The sequence below is a fragment of the Chaetodon auriga genome, chromosome 19 (genome assembly GCF_051107435.1).
Source record: "Chaetodon auriga isolate fChaAug3 chromosome 19, fChaAug3.hap1, whole genome shotgun sequence".
NCBI classification, from domain to species: Eukaryota; Metazoa; Chordata; class Actinopteri; order Chaetodontiformes; family Chaetodontidae; genus Chaetodon; species Chaetodon auriga.
This window is the reverse complement of record NC_135092.1, coordinates 16,543,781-16,562,947: the sequence shown is the minus strand read 5'-3', so window position 1 is coordinate 16,562,947 and position 19,167 is coordinate 16,543,781. Positions and strand designations below refer to the sequence as shown.

Sequence of the window (19,167 nt, the reverse complement as noted above, 5' to 3'; positions counted from 1 at the left end):
GCGGCACCGGTTGCTGCCAGTGATGCAGATTAAAGCAGCCGAAGAAGAAGAGGAAAGAGGAGACGGTTGATATGATATTCACGTCCAAGGGAGACCTCACTGGGACGGGACAGGTAACGCAAACCGTTTGTCGGCGGGGGTGTACGGGCAAGGTAACTTACATGTCCGCGGTGTGTTTTATTATCACAATCCGCATCTTAACGAGTCGGTGCGACGTTAACGAGCCGCGGGAGCGTTTTGCCGAGTGCTGTCAGCCGACAAACGGAGGGGCTTGGTCGGTTTTGACAGCCGTGGACCAGACTAGCAACTGCACTGCAGCCAGCGTTAGCTCAGCTGTCACCGCAGATGCAGAATAATGTTACCGGTGTTTGTGAATGACACGGCGGAGGCTGCGTGTCAAATTCACATATTTGGCTGTTTATGTCGGCGTGGCGAACAGCTGCCATGTAAGAATTAGTTAGCTAACTGTCCCCAGAGATGGAAAAACATAACGTTAATGGTACAAAATGTGGACGGACGCTTCAAAGTGGGCACAAGGGTAGCAAGGCTGGATAAAGCCGTTAATTGTACATGAATTAAATTATCCTGTCGGCTAATGCTGTTAGCATGAATGCCCAGCTCAGTGCTTAACTTCTGACAACGAATAACGGCACGTTTGAGCTCAGTGCCGTTTCTCCAGCTGCTTTAGATAATTAAGTTGCTGTCAGACATTATGTAACTCATTGTGATAAATACACAGCCTTTAATATCTTAATATCACCCATTCAGTGCTGACATTAGCATTTTTTTTTTAGCACTGTCCAACCGCTTATTGTGGTCTAGGTTGTTGTGGCAACAGTGTCCTTCGGCCCAGCAGCTTCCTCCAGCTCACTCTGAAGGACTTTCAAGGGAGACATAACACCTCCAGCTGGTCTTGGGTCAGCCTTGATGAGGATTTCCTCATCAAGACCCAGAGAGTCACCAAAAGGAGGTGGGCAAGGGGCATCCAGGTGCCAGAACCACCTTGACTGGTTTCAAAGTGAAGCAGGATGGTGGAGATGCTCCCAGACACCTGAGCTTCACACTGTGCTGTAGATTGAAGCCAGTTATCCTGCAGAAAGATTTAATGTTGGCCACATGCTTTACGTTATCATTATTATATCAACCAAGGGTTAGAAATGATTTTTCTCTCTTATGTCATTGTGAATATAATAAGTTTTAGTTGTGGTATATTGGCAGGACAAAGTAATGTGATGCTGAATTACTTCTAAGGGAAATTTTCTAGCATTTTATACATAAATCATTAACAGATGAAGAGGAAAAACTAATTGACAAGATTAATCATAAGGAAAAAGGGGGGTTCATTTTATTTTTTATTTCATTGTCATGGCCTTGTGAAGACAATGTGTTGCCTCAGCTGATTCAACTGATCAGCCATTTGTGTCGTGACTGCTTTTTGGGAAAAAGAAGATAAAAGATGTGACATTCAGATGTTGATGTAGCTTTGTGGACTGTGAAATAAGTCTGCCCTCCCTAATATCACTGACATTAGCTGTTCCTCTGATGCTGCATGCATTCAAACTCGGTCACTTATATGGCTTTTTTGGTGTGTAAATGGTTTTATCATTTATTTTATTTTGATCTATGTAGCTTACTGGCAAGTTACTGGCAAATTTGGCTCAATTTCTTACCTGTAATTAACTACAAATAAGTGTTTGTGATTGCCTGACATTGGTGAACTGTCATGGATGCTACTGTAGATTAAATCTCAAGCAAGCTGAGCAGAAAAGAAAGAGCCAAACTCAGGAGGTGTCCTGATTGTTTATGTCCTGCAGTTCCTCTTACTTTGTAGTCATTGATGGCTGCCTCCAACATTTCTGGTGGTTGCTTGCTGGTGGTTGTCTGACCGAAGAGCCTATTACTATATCAATGCTTGCTGTTATTTTTGGCCAGAGTGGAAACCATATAGCCCCACAGGCCTCAGGCAAGGCAAGAGAGATGGCTGTGGTCAAAGTGGCATGCTCACATGTTTAGCAGCCTGTAACTGGCATTCCATCACTTGTGCCGGTACATGTTTTTGTACACGTTTTAATAACAAGTCCCAGCCGTGACCAAAGAGTATGGAGATTTCTATTTTATGAGTCAGCAGCTGATTTCACTAGTTTACCCTCAACGTGGTGTGATGCCTGGCAGGAATGAAAACCCACTTGTCTTGGGCTTCAATACCTAAAAAAAATATCAGTATTTGTAGTACTAGCCTATTTGTAATGAGATCTAGTTTGGAATTGGTCGGCTGAATGTGCTTTGACTGATGTTGCCGGATTGAATCACCCACTAAGATATGAATTCTGACGTCCATATTTTGACTGTCATGGGGACTGTCATGTTCGAAACTCCTTTATGGATTACCTCATTTTCAAGGGATTGAGTCCAGTTAAAAAACCCTCATGTGATGAACTAAAACGCAAGATGGGAAATCCAGAATCTGTATTTCCTCGTTCCAGGAAAGCTGTGAATATACATCATTTCTGTTGAACAGCAGCAACAGACTGGCTCTTTATTTGTTTAGAAAGCAGACAAAAAATGCAGACAGGCAGACAGACAGACTGCGGATAGGTGGAGCACCAGTGGTCTTTGCATGGGATTGTATTTCACAGCGTCCTGTGACCAACTTGGAGACGTTGACTGTGATTGCAGCATTTTGACTGAGACAGAGAATATGAATGAATTGGCAGGCTCAGGATCAGATTTTTACCACTCGTTTGCCTAATCTGCCAAAGCAGGCTTCATTCTTTGACTGGCCATATTATAAAACTAATACCTTTAAAGGATAACAAACCCACTGCGTCCCCATATTGTGCAGCACGACATCTTGTGAGACTAAAGTCCCCTCATTAGTGTGGGTGTGTTGGTTAGCTGTTACAGTATCACAGAGAGAGACGACCTATTTCAGTGATACCCACTGGGCCTATGCCACTAGCCTGGATGTACTGTATATGGGAAAAGCGCCAACACTAAGGAGAAACCTGACACCTTGCACTGAATTTACTTGGCAGGAAAACGCATTAGAAGATTCAGCAGCACATGTTGCCAGTAAACTGTTGACAGATATAAAAACGAGCCATTTCATTATGTTAATCAAGTGTTGGGGAGTGATACGCCTGAATTTCTAAGTCTGCAAATATACAGGCCTCGTTAGCTCTTCTAACCATATTTCCTGCTCTGTTTTCAGGTGTACATCAGAGTATAGATAATGCTCAGACATGGTGCCTTGTCAGACCCATGTGTTGCTGAAGTGGCAGGAGCACTTCAATAGCTCCTGGGCAGCAGAAGACAGTGTGCAGACAGCCAGGAGGCATGGAGCTGCTGCGCTCTACAGCAAGCTCCTTCACAACAAGGAAGTGGTGACACTGGCTCAACCTGTTCAAGAACTCGTCGGCCCACGCCTGCCAGACTTCGAGTGCGAGTCCAGTGCCACGGCGGAGAAGGAAGAGTACCTGTCATCCCTGCTTCACAGCCAGCGATGGCTGGCTCACCGCATGCTGACGCAAACCTCCTACACCTTGGGCCTCCACCACAGGCTGGTAGTGCTCCAGAGGATCTACTACGCACTTCACAGCAAATACCATGACAAATTCCGCATGCAGCTGCCCTCCCAGTCCACAGATAGTGGCACTGAATGTGGGCAACTTGAGCTGGCCTCAGAGCCTTGCCTGCCAGGGGGAGTAACCAAAGTGAAGTCGGGTACAGATGTTCTGATAGAGATGGGTGTGAGGACAGGTTTGAGTCTGCTCTTCTCGTTACTGCAGCAGAACTGGAGATACGCAGCCTCCGTGCACCCGGAGTCGGTGCTTTGTAATGACGTGCTTGCCACCGCATCCTCTGTGCTGGCCTCTCTGCCGCCGCTCTCTCTGGCCAATGAGAATAAGATCCCATCAGTCGGGCTGGACTGCCTGGCACAGGTGGCTGACTTCCTGAAGAAGACATCAGTGAGCAGTGGGACCGGTGGGGCGGACCCCACCGGTCGGAGGCTAGCGCTGGAGCTGCTGCTCGGCCTGGCCATGCAGAGAGGCTCTCTAAAGTTTCTGCTGGAGTGGGTGGAGGTGGCCTTGGCTGCCTCCATGTCTTCATCCACCTCTACACTGTCTTCCTCCTCCTCACTGAGCTCCCAGCAGTCAGCTGGTGTGGGCTTTGATGTGATCCATCAAACACTTCTCCAAATGAGGCAATATTCGGTATGTTTTGTGTCCTTCAGATTTAAACATTTGTTTTGTTTTTTTTACTGTTCAGCTATAACTGAGTGTCTGTTACCTGTGGACTTATTTTAAATTCCCTTGGATTTATTGGTTTTTGGAAATTTCCAGACCATAATGTTGAATCATGTGGATTAAATATCCCCAGTTATGACTTTATGGGAAACACTGATTTTTATTTGTTGACGGATGTTGTTCTCTAATATGGATATATTATAAAGAAAGGCAAACGATAATCTGTTGAGGGAATTCGGATGTGATGTCAGCTCTGAGTGATTGTTCTCTGCCCATTAAAAATTGTCTATGTGCTTGTTCTGCTTTGCCTTGATATGTTACTTTATTACAAATAATGAGCAATTTTGCATTGGCAGCAGTGATTAGTTCATAAATGAAATGAGGTAACTTACATAAGCATCTGTGAAGATGCTGATAAATGAGGCCCATTGTCTGCAAAGCAAGAAAATGGCTCTTCACTTCCACATCCATCCGCGCTGTAGGCTGGCCTTTCTATTTGAACAGTCTCGTTTGAAGCTTGGAGTGATGCATTAGCGTGCAGATAAGGATTAAGATTGAGTCAGTCTCTCTGCCCTCTCTAGATGTGAGTGTTGAGTCATCCTTTAGCAGGTTAATCAGCTTTGCAATATTTCTGGACAATTGACAACCACGGCTGTGTATCACCAACAACCTTGTGATTTTGCCCGTTTTACCACATTCTACGTGTCATTTAGAGCTCTGTATTATTTAAAGAAAACCCTAAATCCCTTAAACACAATTAAGATCTGCATCTAAGGACTAGGAACTCAACTTATTTTTTGCCTTTTTGTCTTTCCCTTCTGTCTGATGATGCAGTGACATGTCACTGTGGCTTTTCTAGTTCTGATATTTACTGCTGGTTTAGAAAATATGTGCACATAAGAACTGCAGGTTATTGCATCTATGATCATGTCTAATCATAAATATTTTTTCACAGGGTTTCCGTGGGGACTCTGTCAATACTCAGGTGCTGAAGAAGGATGCAGATGGACTGTGTCGACTCTCCCAGGCAGCTCTCTGCCTGTTTGAGGAGGTAAGAGAGATTTTATTCACATGCTGTATTTTTTTAGAACTGTTACACTTTGCAGTAACTGACTTTATGGACCGCACCCTCTTCCCTTTTGACAGATTTGTAACCTAGCATCCTACTGCCTGTGCTCCTGCAGCACTGATGCAGCTGCTCCTGGTACAGAGAGCGACACGGTCATGGTGTATGTGTGGGGCAGCAACAGCAGCCACCAGCTGGCAGAGGGAACTCTGGAGAAAATCCTGCTGCCAAAGCTGACTCAGGGCTTCAGCGACGCCCAAATGGTATAGCGTCCTTACAGTCACATCAGTCACGCCAGCATAGATAGGCACAGTTATTTTATAATCAGACGTTTTGTGCTAGTTGTAATGTAAATCACATATGCCACAGGTCTGAGGCTTTTATGAAATAGTTAGAAAAAACTAGTATGTATTGACCTCTGTGCACATTTGTGGGTGGGAAGAATTGAAAGCGTGCCAGAAACTAAAGCATGTTTTTTAAAAATGCTGCTTTACATCTCATCTCATCCTTCATGTGTCTTTACTTTCATCCACTTTGACCTTCTTGTAGATTGAGGCAGGCCAGTACTGTACGTTCTCAGTATCTGCAGATGGTTCAGTGAAAGCTTGTGGAAAAGGCAGCTATGGCCGTCTGGGCCTGGGGGACTCCAACAACCAGTCCATGCCCAAGAAACTTGTGCTGGAGCCGCACAGGAACATGAAGAAGGTGTCCTCCTCCAAGGGCTCTGATGGTCACACTTTGGCCATCACTGTAGAAGGAGAGGTGAGAACATAAAAGCACTACAGGTACATATTTCACAGGTTTGTCCACGTTTGACAGTTTGCAGCTTTTCAATTTAAAAAGCTTCTTTTTGTTAAAGAACTCGTTTACAGTAAATTATTGATAGTTACAAATTGCTGTAAAATCAGTCACTTCTTTCTTTCTAATGAAAAAATATTCAAAACGCTTCTTTCAGGTATTCAGCTGGGGTGATGGAGAATATGGGAAACTGGGCCATGGAAACAGTGCTACACAAAAATACCCCAAAATCATACAAGGGCCGCTGTTTGGCAAAGTAAGCGTGCAGAAAACACTGTTTGTTTGGGAAAAGATTAGCATGAGCAAGAGCCATGTGATTTAACATGTTTTCATATGTTATGCTGTCTCTGCCAGGTTGTTGTTTGTGTGTCTGCTGGCTACAGACACAGTGCTGCTGTGACTAATGATGGAGAGCTTTATACCTGGGGAGAAGGCGACTTTGGAAGACTTGGTACGCACCTTATTTCTCAAGTTGCTTGTGCTTGTTTGCCTGAACAGTTTCAGTGAAATCCCTCTTCTGGTGTGTCAGCATCAACCTGCTGTGTTCATCCCCCGGGCAGGTCACAGTGACAGTCAGAGTCGCAACGTGCCCACACTGGTGAAGGACATCAGTGGTGTAGGACAGGTGGCCTGTGGCAGCTCACACACCATTGCTGTGGCGCAAGATGGACGTACTGTGTGGTCCTTTGGAGGAGGGGACAATGGTGTGTTGACAGATGACAGACAGCTTGATCTAAGCCCATAATAGCGTCGGTGTGAACTGATGGAAATCACACTTTGAGTGAAAGGTTTTCATTTCTGCACAGAATATAAAGATTAGCTTAATAAGAAAATCTGAATCTGGTGGCTTTCATGTAAATAAAACACTCATTTGTATGTTTTTAAAGCCTAAAGGACAGCATCATCTAACTGTCTGTGTGGTCTGCAGAAATGTCTCGAGCTAGTGTGAACTCACACTGGCACTCCTACATGACTCACCCCTGCAGGTAAACTAGGTCATGGAGACACCAATCGTGTGTATCGCCCCAAGGTCATAGAGGCCCTGCACGGATTCATCATCAGAAAAGTGTGTGCTGGCAGCCAGTCATCTCTGGCCCTTACCTCTGCAGGACAGGTGACATGCAGCATTAAAAAGACAAATATATAGATCAAGAAACGGCCCGATAGATCATTTTGTCAGTAATGCGTACATTCGTGTTTATTCTTATTAATCCAGGTGTTTGCATGGGGCTGTGGCTCGTGTTTAGGATGTGGCTCCTCTGAGACCACCTCTCTCAGACCCAGGTTCATAGAAGACCTGAGTATCACCAAGATCATTGATATCTCATGTGGAGACAGCCACTGTCTGGCTCTGTCCCACGGTAAGAGACCTTCAACAGCTCATTCAGACGATTAGCAGAAAAACAAGCTTCGCCGCCTTACTTTTTGTTTATTAATATTCAAATTGTGAATGTGTGCTGTTCTCCTTTCATCAGAGAATGAAGTGTACGCCTGGGGAAACAACACCATGGGCCAGTGTGGGCAAGGCCACACTTCCACTCCGATCACTAAGCCCAAGAAAGTGCTCGGTCTGGAGGGGGTGTCGATCCAGCAAATCACTGCTGGCACTTCTCACAGCCTGGCATGGACAGCGGTTCCAACCGACAGGTAAAGCCTCATCTCCTCTTAACCTTAATGTGTGCTTTTGGTGTGATGGTTGTGCTCCCTTTGTATTGTGGAGGATGGAGTTTATTCCTCTACAGTGTAAAAATACATGAATGGCATCTCTGTGTTGCAGCATTTCAGTGGTCAGCATTATTTGATGCTGCTGAACTGCTCTTTTCTCACCCCCTGTGAAATCTGTGGTTTCTCTTTATTAGTTCTGACACATTTGTGCTGGCACAGCTCTTTTTATATGTGACATGGGCTTTTTCCAGGCAACTGGTGGCATGGCACAGGCCCTTTTGTGTCGACTTGGAAGAGAGCACATTCACCTACCTACGCAACTTCCTCGAAAGTTACTGTGACGGCATCGGGAATGACACACCCCCTGCCCCGTTTTTATCTAAAAGGTATGAAATTACATTTCCACAGCACTCCGTCAGTTGTGATTATGCAATGTTACATTTTTTTTGTTATTTCTGCTTGAAACTTTATTCAGTATAGAATCGCTTGCAGAAAACGTTCTTGTGTTGCTGTGAAGAATTCCTTCTATGTGGCCTGTTGAACTCATTGCATCACCGCCAGCAGGAGGGCACACGCTCTCCCACACATTCACTCTCCCTCCAATCCACTTAACCGACTCTCCTAATGCTCTCTGCGTGTGTTCCTCAGGGACCACCATCAGTTCCTTTTGCTGTGCATGAAGCTGCTGTCCATCCACTTGTCCTTGGCCCATGCTGGGGGTACTGGTGCCATGGTTTTGGGGGCTCAGGGCAGACCCCTCAGAAACCTGCTCTTCAGGCTCATAGATACCAACATGCCCGACTCCATACAACAGGTACACTTAACAGTTTGTCCCTTACTAGATTATTTTCGTCTTATACAGACTTATGATAGGAGGAATTGTTTGCAGTAAATGCTAACCCTCTACATTCATGTGTCCTTTCGTTTGTGTTGACACCTCAGGCTGTTCTGAACACACTGTCCATCGGTGCATCCCTGCTGCTGCCTCCGCTGAGGGAAAGAACAGAACTGCTCCTGTCTCTCCTTCCTCAGGGCCCTCAGAGCCTGAACGTCCTCTCCAAAGGACAGGTACGCAGAGCTCTTATGTGCCATTTTAAAAATTGCCTATGCATAGTGCTGCATGTTAGTATGACCAAATGCGGTGTTTGTGCATTTGTGTCTCAACACAAATACAAGGCAAAAAATGTCAACCAAGTGCTTGTTTATGGGGGACTTGTTGAGTCTCTACATTAAAGAGCATGTCTGTATTTGCTCTGTATAAAAAGTGTCATGAGGTAACCTTTGATGCTTTGTGCTAATTAAATAATTGAATTGAATTATCAGTCAGGATTTTACAGAAGGTGTGGTTGGAAACAAGGACACGCTTAAATAATCACATTTAAACTGCCATAAAAGAAGAACTTGGATTCTGCCTTACCTCATTTTAACTATGACTCTGATCCAGATAGTTGGCTGGAAAATGCATGGATGGATAAAGCTAGCGCCAACTTGGAGTGTTGCTAAGCAATCTGTGTTGAAGACTGCTTGAATGTTGTGAACATTTGTTGATGTGAAAAAAAAAAACATTTCTTCTCTGCATAAATGCTTTTGGTAACCTCACTTTCAAATGATCAAATTTGAGACAGTTCTCTCTTCGTCTTTGCCTTGTATCGTTCAAAGCGCCTGCAGTTAGACATGGTCCTCAGCAGCCTTCAAGATCAGAGCCATGTAGCTTCTCTACTAGGCTACAGCAATTTTGGGGAGGTGACAGCCCTGGGACCCCCTCTGACACCCGCCATGTCCGCCCGTCCACCCTCATCCAGCTCTATTGAGGTCTATGACCCTCTGCACCTGGCAGAGGTGCTGCTCAGAACCCTGCTCCTCAGCATAGGCTTTTACACGGTATGGAAAAGAGCAGATTAACTCATATTAACTCATAGTGTGTTTTGATTCTGTCGAGTCTTCTTGCCCATTCCCACAGATGTTTGGATATTTTGGTGAACGTTGTTACAGTTGGATAAGAGTGATGTTCCTACTCCTCCACATGTTTTCTGTTCATACAGGAGCGGGCCTTTGGGGAACTGGAGAAAAACAGTGATAAGCAGCTGTCGAGCGATAGCCAGGGACAGACTGATCCTCCTTCTCACTTCCACCAGCTGCTCTCCGGACTTCACAAACACCTGCTCGCCCATTGCTACATCCATTCCAGCCCTGAGGTACACCGCAGAATCAGCTACACCCCGTTTTGTCCAGAGCTCTGTGGTCGCATAGTTGCGTTTATATTCACGCTGATTCCGCTGTTCTGCAGGATGACAGCAGTGTAACGCTGCTTCGAGAGCATCTGTACCTGCTGCTCCCCTGTGCTGCTGAGACACTCAGGAGATCCACCAAACTGCTGAAGGAGAGTTCCCTGGATAAACAAATAGTCAAGAAGCTGCACAGTAAGAATAATGGTTGTTTGCACAGAGCGTGATGGCACTTTTATTCAGAAAATAGAAGTAGTTCCTTGACAGTGTTTTCTTTTTTATTATGTAATGATCAGTGGAAGGACAGTTTCAAACATTTATGCAGGAAATGCATATACTGTATGCATAGAGTAGACAGTTGCTCTATCTGTATAGTTTCATAGTCAGGCCAGGTTCAGAGCAGTGGGGTCAGTCAGGACTGAGGTGTCCACTGCTCTGATGACAAGCACATATAAAATTCATGATTTAATCTTCTACGCTGCTTCTGTATCTGTTATCTATCAGTATTTCTCAGTTATTTTTATCAGTCACTCTATTCCCCCCCTTGTCCCAGTGGTGTTGTACAACTCGGTGGCTGGCAGCCTGCTGTGCCAGGTAATGTACTCCTTGCTGCTGCTGCCCCTGGGCACGGTTCAGCCACTCCTGAGCCAGTTATTGGCCTTGTTGGAGCACCTCAATGACTTCAACAGGTTGCTGCCAGAGACAGGCCTGCTGGAGGAACAGGAGCTAGGGGTGGAGGCTCAGAAAACTTGTTTAGGTCAGTGGAATTTTGATCTACCAGTTTGACCATAGATTTATCTTTGATTATTTCAGTTATTAGTTTTTTGGGTATAGTTTTTCTTATGGAAGAAAATATAGACTGGTTTCATAATGACAAGGCATCTTCCTTACAGATAAAAGTGAGGAAAACACATGCCTTGGACAGCAGCAGCAGCAGGAGGAGGAGTGCAAGTGGGTTTGGCTGCTGGACCTGGAACGGTCCGTAGCGTTGGCAGTCGGTCATTGCCTCGGTGGTATGCTGCAAGGCCCGCCGCCCTCACCTCAGGAGAAAACGTCAGAGTTCTGGCTATCAAATGTCCTCCTCAGGAACGGCCTCGAGATGGACTTTCAACAGCTGGGTAGAAAAACATACTGCTTGCTCTCCATGCTTTCATAATGTGCTAATGTTTTGGTAAATAAAGAGGTGAAGGTGATGTTACAGAGACTAATAATGAGGAGTGTTCAGTAGTTTTTTTGTTTTATTTGGTAGTTGACAGTATAGATAGATCACGCAAATGAGGAATTAAACTTTAATTTTATTAATGTAGTGGATGTTTTCATGTATTCATTTGTCCTGTGTCCCATGTGACTGTCCTGTAGACTCTAGCATGGCGTGGCTGACTGAGGTGGTCCTCCTGGGCAGTAGTGATGCCAGGTTGGCAGAGCTCAGTCTGAATGAGGAAACCAGGATGTTATTGGAACTGGCACTGGGATCCTCCAGAGGACCAGCAGGTGACCTGTGGCGGAAGATGGAGGAGTACGCTCGCAGCAAAGGTGCTCTCACTAGTTTGTCTGAATGACTGCAAGCTGGGTGATAATGAACTAAAATGTTTAAAAGGGAAATTGAGAATTTTATGCAGCTGTATACATGTGCTTGTTGTGATAACTGCTTCCCAATACATCATGGACTCATTCTTGAGTTGTGGTCTTCAGGTTGTGTGCTCTGATTTGTGACTTTGTTGTCATTGTGTTGTTTTGTGAGAGCAGAATGGGAGAGCGGAGGCTCTTCAGGCGACTGTTTGCTGCAGACTGTCTGTCGCTGCAGCCTGGCTGCTCTTCTGAAACACACTGGGCTGCAGAATGAGGCCGGTTGGCAGGACAGGTCAGTAACACAAATGTAATATTAACTGAAATGAACGGTGATACACACTTTATTTTTGGAAACCCTACACTGGCTACTTTAAGGTTTATGTGTTTAAGTTGTGATTTGTTAAAGGATAATGTGGCTTAATCATTATTATGTAAGAGCCATATTGCAATGCAGAGCACTGCTAATTATCCACTCTACTTTGAGACAGATATGAGCCCTGTGAGATGCTGTTAGACGTCTATGAAACAGTTTATAAAATCAGAAGCACCCTGTTGGCCCATAAAAACTCTCCAAGGACGTCACAGGTGCAAACCGCTGCCAAACAGGTACCATTACTAAAATTACTTCACTTAATGTCATGGTCAAATATATGCAAATTAAAATGCTTGTAGAGCAAAAGAAAATGACTTACAACAACAGTATATAGCTTAATATTTTGACTGTAAATATTACAGCAAAAATGTGCTTGGCTGTGTTAATATTAACAATTACTGCAACCTTACGCTCTATTCAAGAGGCAATTTTCTTCCACGATATTAAAAAGGACATGCTCTGATTGGAAGAAACGCAGTTATATTTAACACTAATTTCTTGAATTACAGACCATTCAGTCTCCCCAAAGTCCTGATGCAGACAGGCAAGAGCCAAGCACCTCAGTGGAGCAGGTAGGAAAGGATCACGAGCAGCAGCCAAGAGGTCACTGCAGCCGGGAGGTGCAGGTGCCTCCAACCCCCCCAGCAAACCACAACCAGGAAGAGGCTGCAGAGGAGGACACATTTGGCAATAGCCGTATGTACCTGTCAGGTTAGAAATGTGTATCTCTATTTCTGCCCTTCCTTCAGAAACATTAAAAATGTCTTTTGGTATGTAGATGCTTATTGGCAGACAGACCCTGACAGAAATACAGAGTACACACAACTCATTTACAACACATTTGATCCTCAAGTGTCTTTCCTGTCTCTTGCAGAAGTCCTGGAATCATTCATGGCCACCCGGGAGGCCATGCAAGTACAGCAGAACGTGACGGTGTACGAATCCTTTGGCACTTCCACCCTCCCCAGCAGCATGGAGAGCCCAGTGAGCCCAGAGAGGGAGCTGGATCCCAAGCAGCAGTGGGACAAGCAGGGGGAACCTGATGAAAGCTTGTCTTTCCCTGCCGCCTGCCATCTGGTGGTGTCCCGATGTCTCTTCCTCCTGCTGGGGGTCAGGCCCGCTTGGGTGGAGCCCAGCGAAAGGGAGAGTAGTCAGGCTGTGAACACAGGAACCAGGTAGAGTTTGTGTTTGGCAGCGTGTGTTTGTTTGTTGGACTTCAGATGTGTTTTCTGTGAGCTGCTCTAACCGTCCGCATCATATCCCTGTTTTTTAGGAAATCAGCAAACGAATTCCTCATGATGTCTGCTGATGGCCGAAAACAGGTAAGTCTTGGACTGTGCTAAAATGTGGCCCCACACCCCCTCATCAGTGCTAATGTACTGTCTTTGTCTTCTTTACTGTAGTCTGACCAACCCAAAAACACCTTGGCACATTCCAAGAATAAGATGGGTAGGTGGAATATGTTTACTCCTAAAGATCTGTGCAGTTAACACACTTTCCACGGTAAGTCATACCCTACAGTACAGTATTCTCTTTGGGTCAGCACAGATGGTTCAACCCTGCATCATTTCCTGGGAAACAGTCTGTAGCATGCAGACTGTGCGTATAGATGAACATTTTTAAATGAGTCTCTTACTGGAAATTTCCTACTTGATCTTTTTTGTTTTGTTAGTGAGAAAAGTCACACCATTTTTTTTTTCATACAGACATTAACACTGTATGTTTACCACCGTAAGAGGTGTTGAAAAATATAATGAGAAGAAGAAAAGAGACAACACGGGCCTTGATTCTTCTGGTCTGTGTGTTCCAGGCTTGCCTCTGTGTTCTCTGGGCATCATGAAGGATGCTTGGGATCGTCTGCGGCAGTGTATCAGCCCAACCACGTCCATGTCCCACTGCGTCAACAACACTTTGCCTATTCTTAACCAGGTGTTCTGCTTTGTCTGTGGAAGCCTGATCCGCTTGTCAGCCTCCTCACCAACGCTGCCAGGCGGACAGACTTGTAGTCAGGCAGATCCGAAAGCCATCACTTTTGCTATCCTGCAGCAGCAACAGAGAGCTGAGGTAATAAGATTTTATTCTTTTACACAATAGCACATGCAGTTAGTTAATTTAAAAGTTAGTTTGAAACCATTAAATTAATGATGTCAATGTATTTCAGTGATTTTTTTTGACATTTTTCACCATTTTCTGACTTTATAGGCCAAACAAGTAGTGCATCAATTGACTACTGCAGCTATTTGTTCATTTATTTCTTTGATTGTGTTTTTCTCATTAATGTAATGATTTGCAAAATGCAGTGCTTTAAATTATCTGAAACATGTAGGAGCGTTCTGTGAGTGCATTTTTAGGGCTTAACTAACTGCTAACTCTTCCCTTTTTTTGTGATCAGTTGCGTCTGGAGGCCTTGTGTCAGATGTCATCCTTCCTTTCTAAGATGGAGGAGAAGAGCAGCGGGTTCGTCTCCCCTCAGTTTCCTGCCTTGTTGCAGTCAGTGCAGCTTCAGTTCCTCTCTGGATGCTTTGCACTGGGAATGCAAATCATTGGCTCTCACTCTGGAGCTAATTACGAGATGCAGCATTACATGGTACATCTAGTAATCATGCAGTCACAACGTTTGCACATGTTTATGATCAAAAAGGATGGAAAGAATTAACGGATCTCAAATCTCTCTTATCTAAACCCAGTCTGGTACACATTCAGCTTCTGTGGATACGCAAAGAGAGCTACAATCTGCTGCCCACACCTTCTACCAGCAGGTGGTGCGTGTCCTCAAACAGAGGGTCCTGTTGGAAAGGGAACATCCAGGTTTGCTCATTGTTGTTTCACATGTGTTTAACTCATTAGGTTTTCATTGAAAGTCCCCTCTGCAGCTCCGTTTGTTATTTCTTGCAGCAGTTTTTATTCTCGTTTGCATATAGTTGAGGTGTTCTCTATTGTTCCCAGGTTCATGCCAGCACCTTCTCCTTGCCACAATGTTTGCACTGAATTTCTGCTACCAACCAGTGGACCTGGTTCTGGTCATCAAATGTGGCATCCTGGAAATCCTTTCCATGCTGACCAGCAACAGCTGTGCGCTGATGAACCAGGGCTGGTTTGCAGCCTCTGCATCTGGATCCATGCTGCTAGGTGGGGCTGTTAAACTAGCCTGTGCTCGTCTGCTTCAGATATTGACTGTGGCTGCAAGGTAAGAATGACGAGACTGTAAACGGCCGCAACGAAATGTGCGTTACTTCTTCTGTTTGATGAATTAAAAAAATGAAATTACACTTCAGTGTTTGCATTCGCATAACAAATTGTCTCACGCTCTCAGCTCCTGTGAGGATTTGCTTCCTATGGATGTATCTCATGCTCTAATGGAAGTGATGTGTGAGCAGCTCCAGAATATCCTGTATACTTTCCACCAGCAGCAGACAGCAGAGAGAGGAACAGCTGAGAGAACAGATCTGGACTCCAGCAGCAAAAATCTAATTGGTACTGCAAATTTAGTTATATTAAACTTCACTGGATTATTTTCCTTGACAAAATCCTGTAAAACAATTAAAGAGCACAATGAAATATATTCTCTTAAAGGACAGATTTGGCATCTGTACATTGCTTTCCTCTTGTTTTTGTTGTTTAGGAGTGGAAAACAGCAAAGTGGTTGAATCTCAGCTCGCAGATTTCTTGGTGTTTCTGAGGCGTGTGCTGTCATTAAGAGTGATGAAAAGACTTTCTACCTTTGTCAAATGGATCGATCCATTCATGGCCATAATTTCACACAAGTGCTCTTTAGGTAAGACAGTTTTAAGATAATGATTAAGAACAGCGTTGATGTTGTTTACAGTGCAGAACAGCTGTCTTGCGTCTCTTTTAATTCCCCGTTCACCTCCACTGTCCTCCTTTCAGGATCTCCATGCTTCCACAACCTTCGCACTAAGCTTTTGGCCTTCCATATTTTAGAAAGACTGTTACCTGCTTGTTCTGAGCCTGTTCAAATCCAACAGGTATGATGTAAAAACCGTAAATGCAAAATGCAAGTGAAGCCCAAGAAGACATTAATACATTCAGCATCAACATGACAGGCTGACAGAAGTGTTTTAATATTGTGAATTTGTTAAGGCAGTAGTTAACCATGCCATGGTTTTTTTCCTTTTGTCTGTTTTCTTTCAGATTGTTAAACAACTCTTTCAGCTCTTGTCTGTTTATATGTGGAAGGAACCACTAGCTGAGAGGAACCATGAGCAGACGTCTGAAAAACACAAAGGGGTAAATACAGCAGGATTATCTTATTATTCATCACTGTAACATGCAACCTGTTTAAATGATAAAAATCACTTCTAACACATCTCAGCATCTTCACAGTTTGATGAAAAGGCTTCCAAAGAACCAGCCCATCATAACCCTCATCATACTGTCAGAAAGATGTTGGTGTTTTTCAACAGCTGAAACTAGTGAATGAATTCGGTAAGCCGAGATTCAGAAAATGCCGTGTGGAGGAAGAAGTGAAACTCCTGGCAGTAATGAAGCCGAAAACAGCAGGGCTACTTGATGGAACAGATGGGCCTGTTCTCCATGGTGGAGGGGGGTGAGAGGTGGGAGAGGACAGAAAAATAACAACAAATTTAATTAGTGTCAAATTACTAAGTTCATGAATATAAAATGTAAACCTACAGTGTACTATGAGAATTTTCATTTGGAAATGTGATTTGCTAATCACCGATTAGCCAGTTACTTATAATGGTTTTCATAAATCTGTACCTCTCTCCAATAACATAAACATTTTAGTGGCATTTGTAATTTTAATGAATTGAATTATGTGTCTGATTGTGTTGAGTAAAGCACTTAAAGGTCCAGTGTGCAGGATTTAGGGGCATCAAGTATGTTGTCATTAGTGTATAATCACCTAAAAATGAGAATTTTTCAGTCCACCGTGGTGCACTGCAGTGTTTCTACGGTAGCTCAGAGCTGACAAACCCCACACTGAGAGAGGGCCTCTCATGTTTTTAGTGAGGTGAAGGGTATTCAGTTGGTTGCAGTCTACAACCTCACCACTAGATGGCACTATATTCTACACACTGGTCCTTTAATGTCCCCAGTATTTTACAGTTGACTGCAAAGTATCGTCATACAATGTCATATCACTTCATATATTTTTCCTTACGTTTACCCACCACCGTTACACATTTATTTATTTAGCTATTTAATGAACATGCTGGTAAACTTTGCTTTTTTTCCAACTCATGTTTTGCAGAATCCTGGCAGCTATGATGAATGTATTCCTATTGGAGATTTTTCCTTTGACCCACACAAGATAGTCTGCTGTTCTTTGGAGAGTGGGAACATCCTCTCCCACGGCTCAGGAGGGAAAGGTTACGGCCTGGCAACCACTGGCATCACATCTGGCTGTTTCATTTGGAAGGTAAGAACTGGTGTCTACGTTACAGTTACAGTTATACATACAGTGAATCCTTCTTTATTGTTTTTTGCCCCACTTCTACCACTGAAATGTGCTGAGAGAGCATGTTTAATAACCTGATGAATACTAAACGTCTCTCCTCAGTTCTACATCACCAAAGAGAACAGAGGCAATGAGGGCACATGTATTGGCGTTTCACGCTGGCCAGTCAGAGATCACAACCACCATACCACCACTGACATGTGGCTGTATCGTGCCTATAGTGGCAACCTGTACCACGGAGGCGAACTGGTGCGCACACTTCCTTCCTTCACCCAGGGCGACACCATCACCTGCATCCTGGACATGGAGGCTCACACCATATCGTTTGCTAAGAATGACAAGGTCTGACCAAATATTCACCGTCAGCACTCAGGGCTGTTACTCTTTACTGACTGATCTGCAATCTTTGCGTGTTTGTGTTTTTCGTCTAGGAGCCAAAGTTGGCGTTTGAAGGCGTGGTGGCCTCTGAACTGTACCCTTGTGTGTTGTTTTACAGCAGTAATCCTGGAGAGAAGGTACTTGATATGTTGGCCATTCTAGGAAGTTTTCTAAAATTTCACATGCAGTCATTTTATTTTATAATGCAACTAAATTGAGCATCTGTACTGTATTTCTCACAGGTGGCACTGCGTGACCTCCAGATGAGAGGTATGCCCAGTAATCTGCTTCCTGGGGAGCCTCTCTGCAGCCCTCGGACCACGGTGCTCCTGGAATCGACGGTGCAGCTCCTCCGTAAGCTCCATCAGTGCGAGCAGTGGGCCTCGCACATCAACCAGTACATCCATACCCACCTGGAGCTCATCGGCCCCCTGCTGAAAGACGAAGACTTGTCAAGCTTCAGTCCAGGTCAGAGGCAGCTTTGACTGTGGTCGCTTACAGGCATGTTTAGCGTGCTGTAATAAAAACTGTAAAAACTATTTTCAAGTAAGGTTAAAATGTCCTGTTATCAGTACACTTTCAGGTTTCTGAATGTTTTTTGAAGACAGAAGTTTGTGTTTGCTGTTGCTGCCAGAGAAGAGAGACACAACAAAGGATTCCAGCCAGATTTGAGCCAAGGAGAGTGCAGCTCATGTTCTGCATTTTAACACCTAAAAGCCACAGAGGCACCCCAGTATTAAGAAGCTTTGTTCTCAATTTGCACCCTTGTTGAGCAGACACACTTGTCCAAGGAGAGAACCGATACCTAACCTGCTAAACGTATTCTGAGACTGCTAAGAGTAAGTTAAGTCTTGCTGGCCTTCCTGGCAGTTTGCACCTTAATGCTTTGGCTTACACACTTGTGCAGCCGCCCTCATTTACCCAAATGTCTGATGTTCATGCCGGCTCACCATATAAACCTACCAAACTAATATGCAAGTGTATTATTACAATGCACAGAAATTTAAGTATTCTGCAGTCCTCAAATAAGCTGCCTTCACAAGGCTAATGTTCGACCTCATGAACTTGATCCTTGTCAGTCAGATTTATGTAATACTGCCCCCACCAGCCTCTCCATCACATTAGACACAGTACCCTCCCAGAGGTACACAGTTTAATTTTCTCTTTGACCAAATTAGGTTTCACATTATCTTTCAATTATGTGACATCGAAATGAAGTTAGTAATGGACTCTTTTAACAGTTCCCTGTCAATCACAATCCAGCTACAGCTATGGAACAAGGAGTGAACAGCTGGTGTGAAGAACAGAGGGATGAAAAGCAGTTCAAACTGTGATTTATTACATCTGAGGCTTGAGCATCTGTCACTGTTACAGAGAGTCCAGTATTGGAAAATCAATTTTGAAGG

At 44.3% G+C, this 19,167-nt stretch overlaps 1 protein-coding gene across 4 annotated transcripts in view; it reads left to right on the top strand.

Moving 5' to 3' along the window:
- Positions 1-19,167, top strand: part of LOC143337661 (putative E3 ubiquitin-protein ligase HERC1) — a 40,555-nt gene continuing 21,388 nt past the window's right edge. For 2 of the 4 annotated variants that reach the window (XM_076757336.1, XM_076757333.1), the window contains exons 1-38: positions 96-152; positions 3,212-4,214; positions 5,203-5,298; positions 5,394-5,576; positions 5,863-6,075; positions 6,269-6,367; positions 6,466-6,562; positions 6,672-6,815; positions 7,098-7,225; positions 7,328-7,472; positions 7,587-7,758; positions 8,028-8,162; positions 8,425-8,590; positions 8,719-8,844; positions 9,436-9,657; positions 9,819-9,971; positions 10,064-10,196; positions 10,555-10,758; positions 10,895-11,119; positions 11,361-11,534; positions 11,748-11,862; positions 12,059-12,176; positions 12,453-12,654; positions 12,818-13,118; positions 13,217-13,265; positions 13,347-13,392; positions 13,754-14,007; positions 14,336-14,530; positions 14,631-14,751; positions 14,890-15,130; positions 15,257-15,417; positions 15,566-15,718; positions 15,832-15,929; positions 16,096-16,191; positions 17,177-17,344; positions 17,486-17,725; positions 17,815-17,898; positions 18,004-18,229. In XM_076757336.1, coding sequence (XP_076613451.1) covers positions 3,243-4,214; positions 5,203-5,298; positions 5,394-5,576; positions 5,863-6,075; positions 6,269-6,367; positions 6,466-6,562; positions 6,672-6,815; positions 7,098-7,225; positions 7,328-7,472; positions 7,587-7,758; positions 8,028-8,162; positions 8,425-8,590; positions 8,719-8,844; positions 9,436-9,657; positions 9,819-9,971; positions 10,064-10,196; positions 10,555-10,758; positions 10,895-11,119; positions 11,361-11,534; positions 11,748-11,862; positions 12,059-12,176; positions 12,453-12,654; positions 12,818-13,118; positions 13,217-13,265; positions 13,347-13,392; positions 13,754-14,007; positions 14,336-14,530; positions 14,631-14,751; positions 14,890-15,130; positions 15,257-15,417; positions 15,566-15,718; positions 15,832-15,929; positions 16,096-16,191; positions 17,177-17,344; positions 17,486-17,725; positions 17,815-17,898; positions 18,004-18,229 — 6,655 coding nt within the window. In that variant the 5' untranslated portion in view covers positions 96-152; positions 3,212-3,242. Of the gene's footprint in view, positions 153-3,211; positions 4,215-5,202; positions 5,299-5,393; positions 5,577-5,862; positions 6,076-6,268; positions 6,368-6,465; positions 6,563-6,671; positions 6,816-7,097; positions 7,226-7,327; positions 7,473-7,586; positions 7,759-8,027; positions 8,163-8,424; positions 8,591-8,718; positions 8,845-9,435; positions 9,658-9,818; positions 9,972-10,063; positions 10,197-10,554; positions 10,759-10,894; positions 11,120-11,360; positions 11,535-11,747; positions 11,863-12,058; positions 12,177-12,452; positions 12,655-12,817; positions 13,119-13,216; positions 13,266-13,346; positions 13,393-13,753; positions 14,008-14,335; positions 14,531-14,630; positions 14,752-14,889; positions 15,131-15,256; positions 15,418-15,565; positions 15,719-15,831; positions 15,930-16,095; positions 16,192-17,176; positions 17,345-17,485; positions 17,726-17,814; positions 17,899-18,003; positions 18,230-19,167 lie in introns of all 4 variants that reach the window. The other 2 variants (XM_076757334.1, XM_076757335.1) reach the window with 2 other exon arrangements.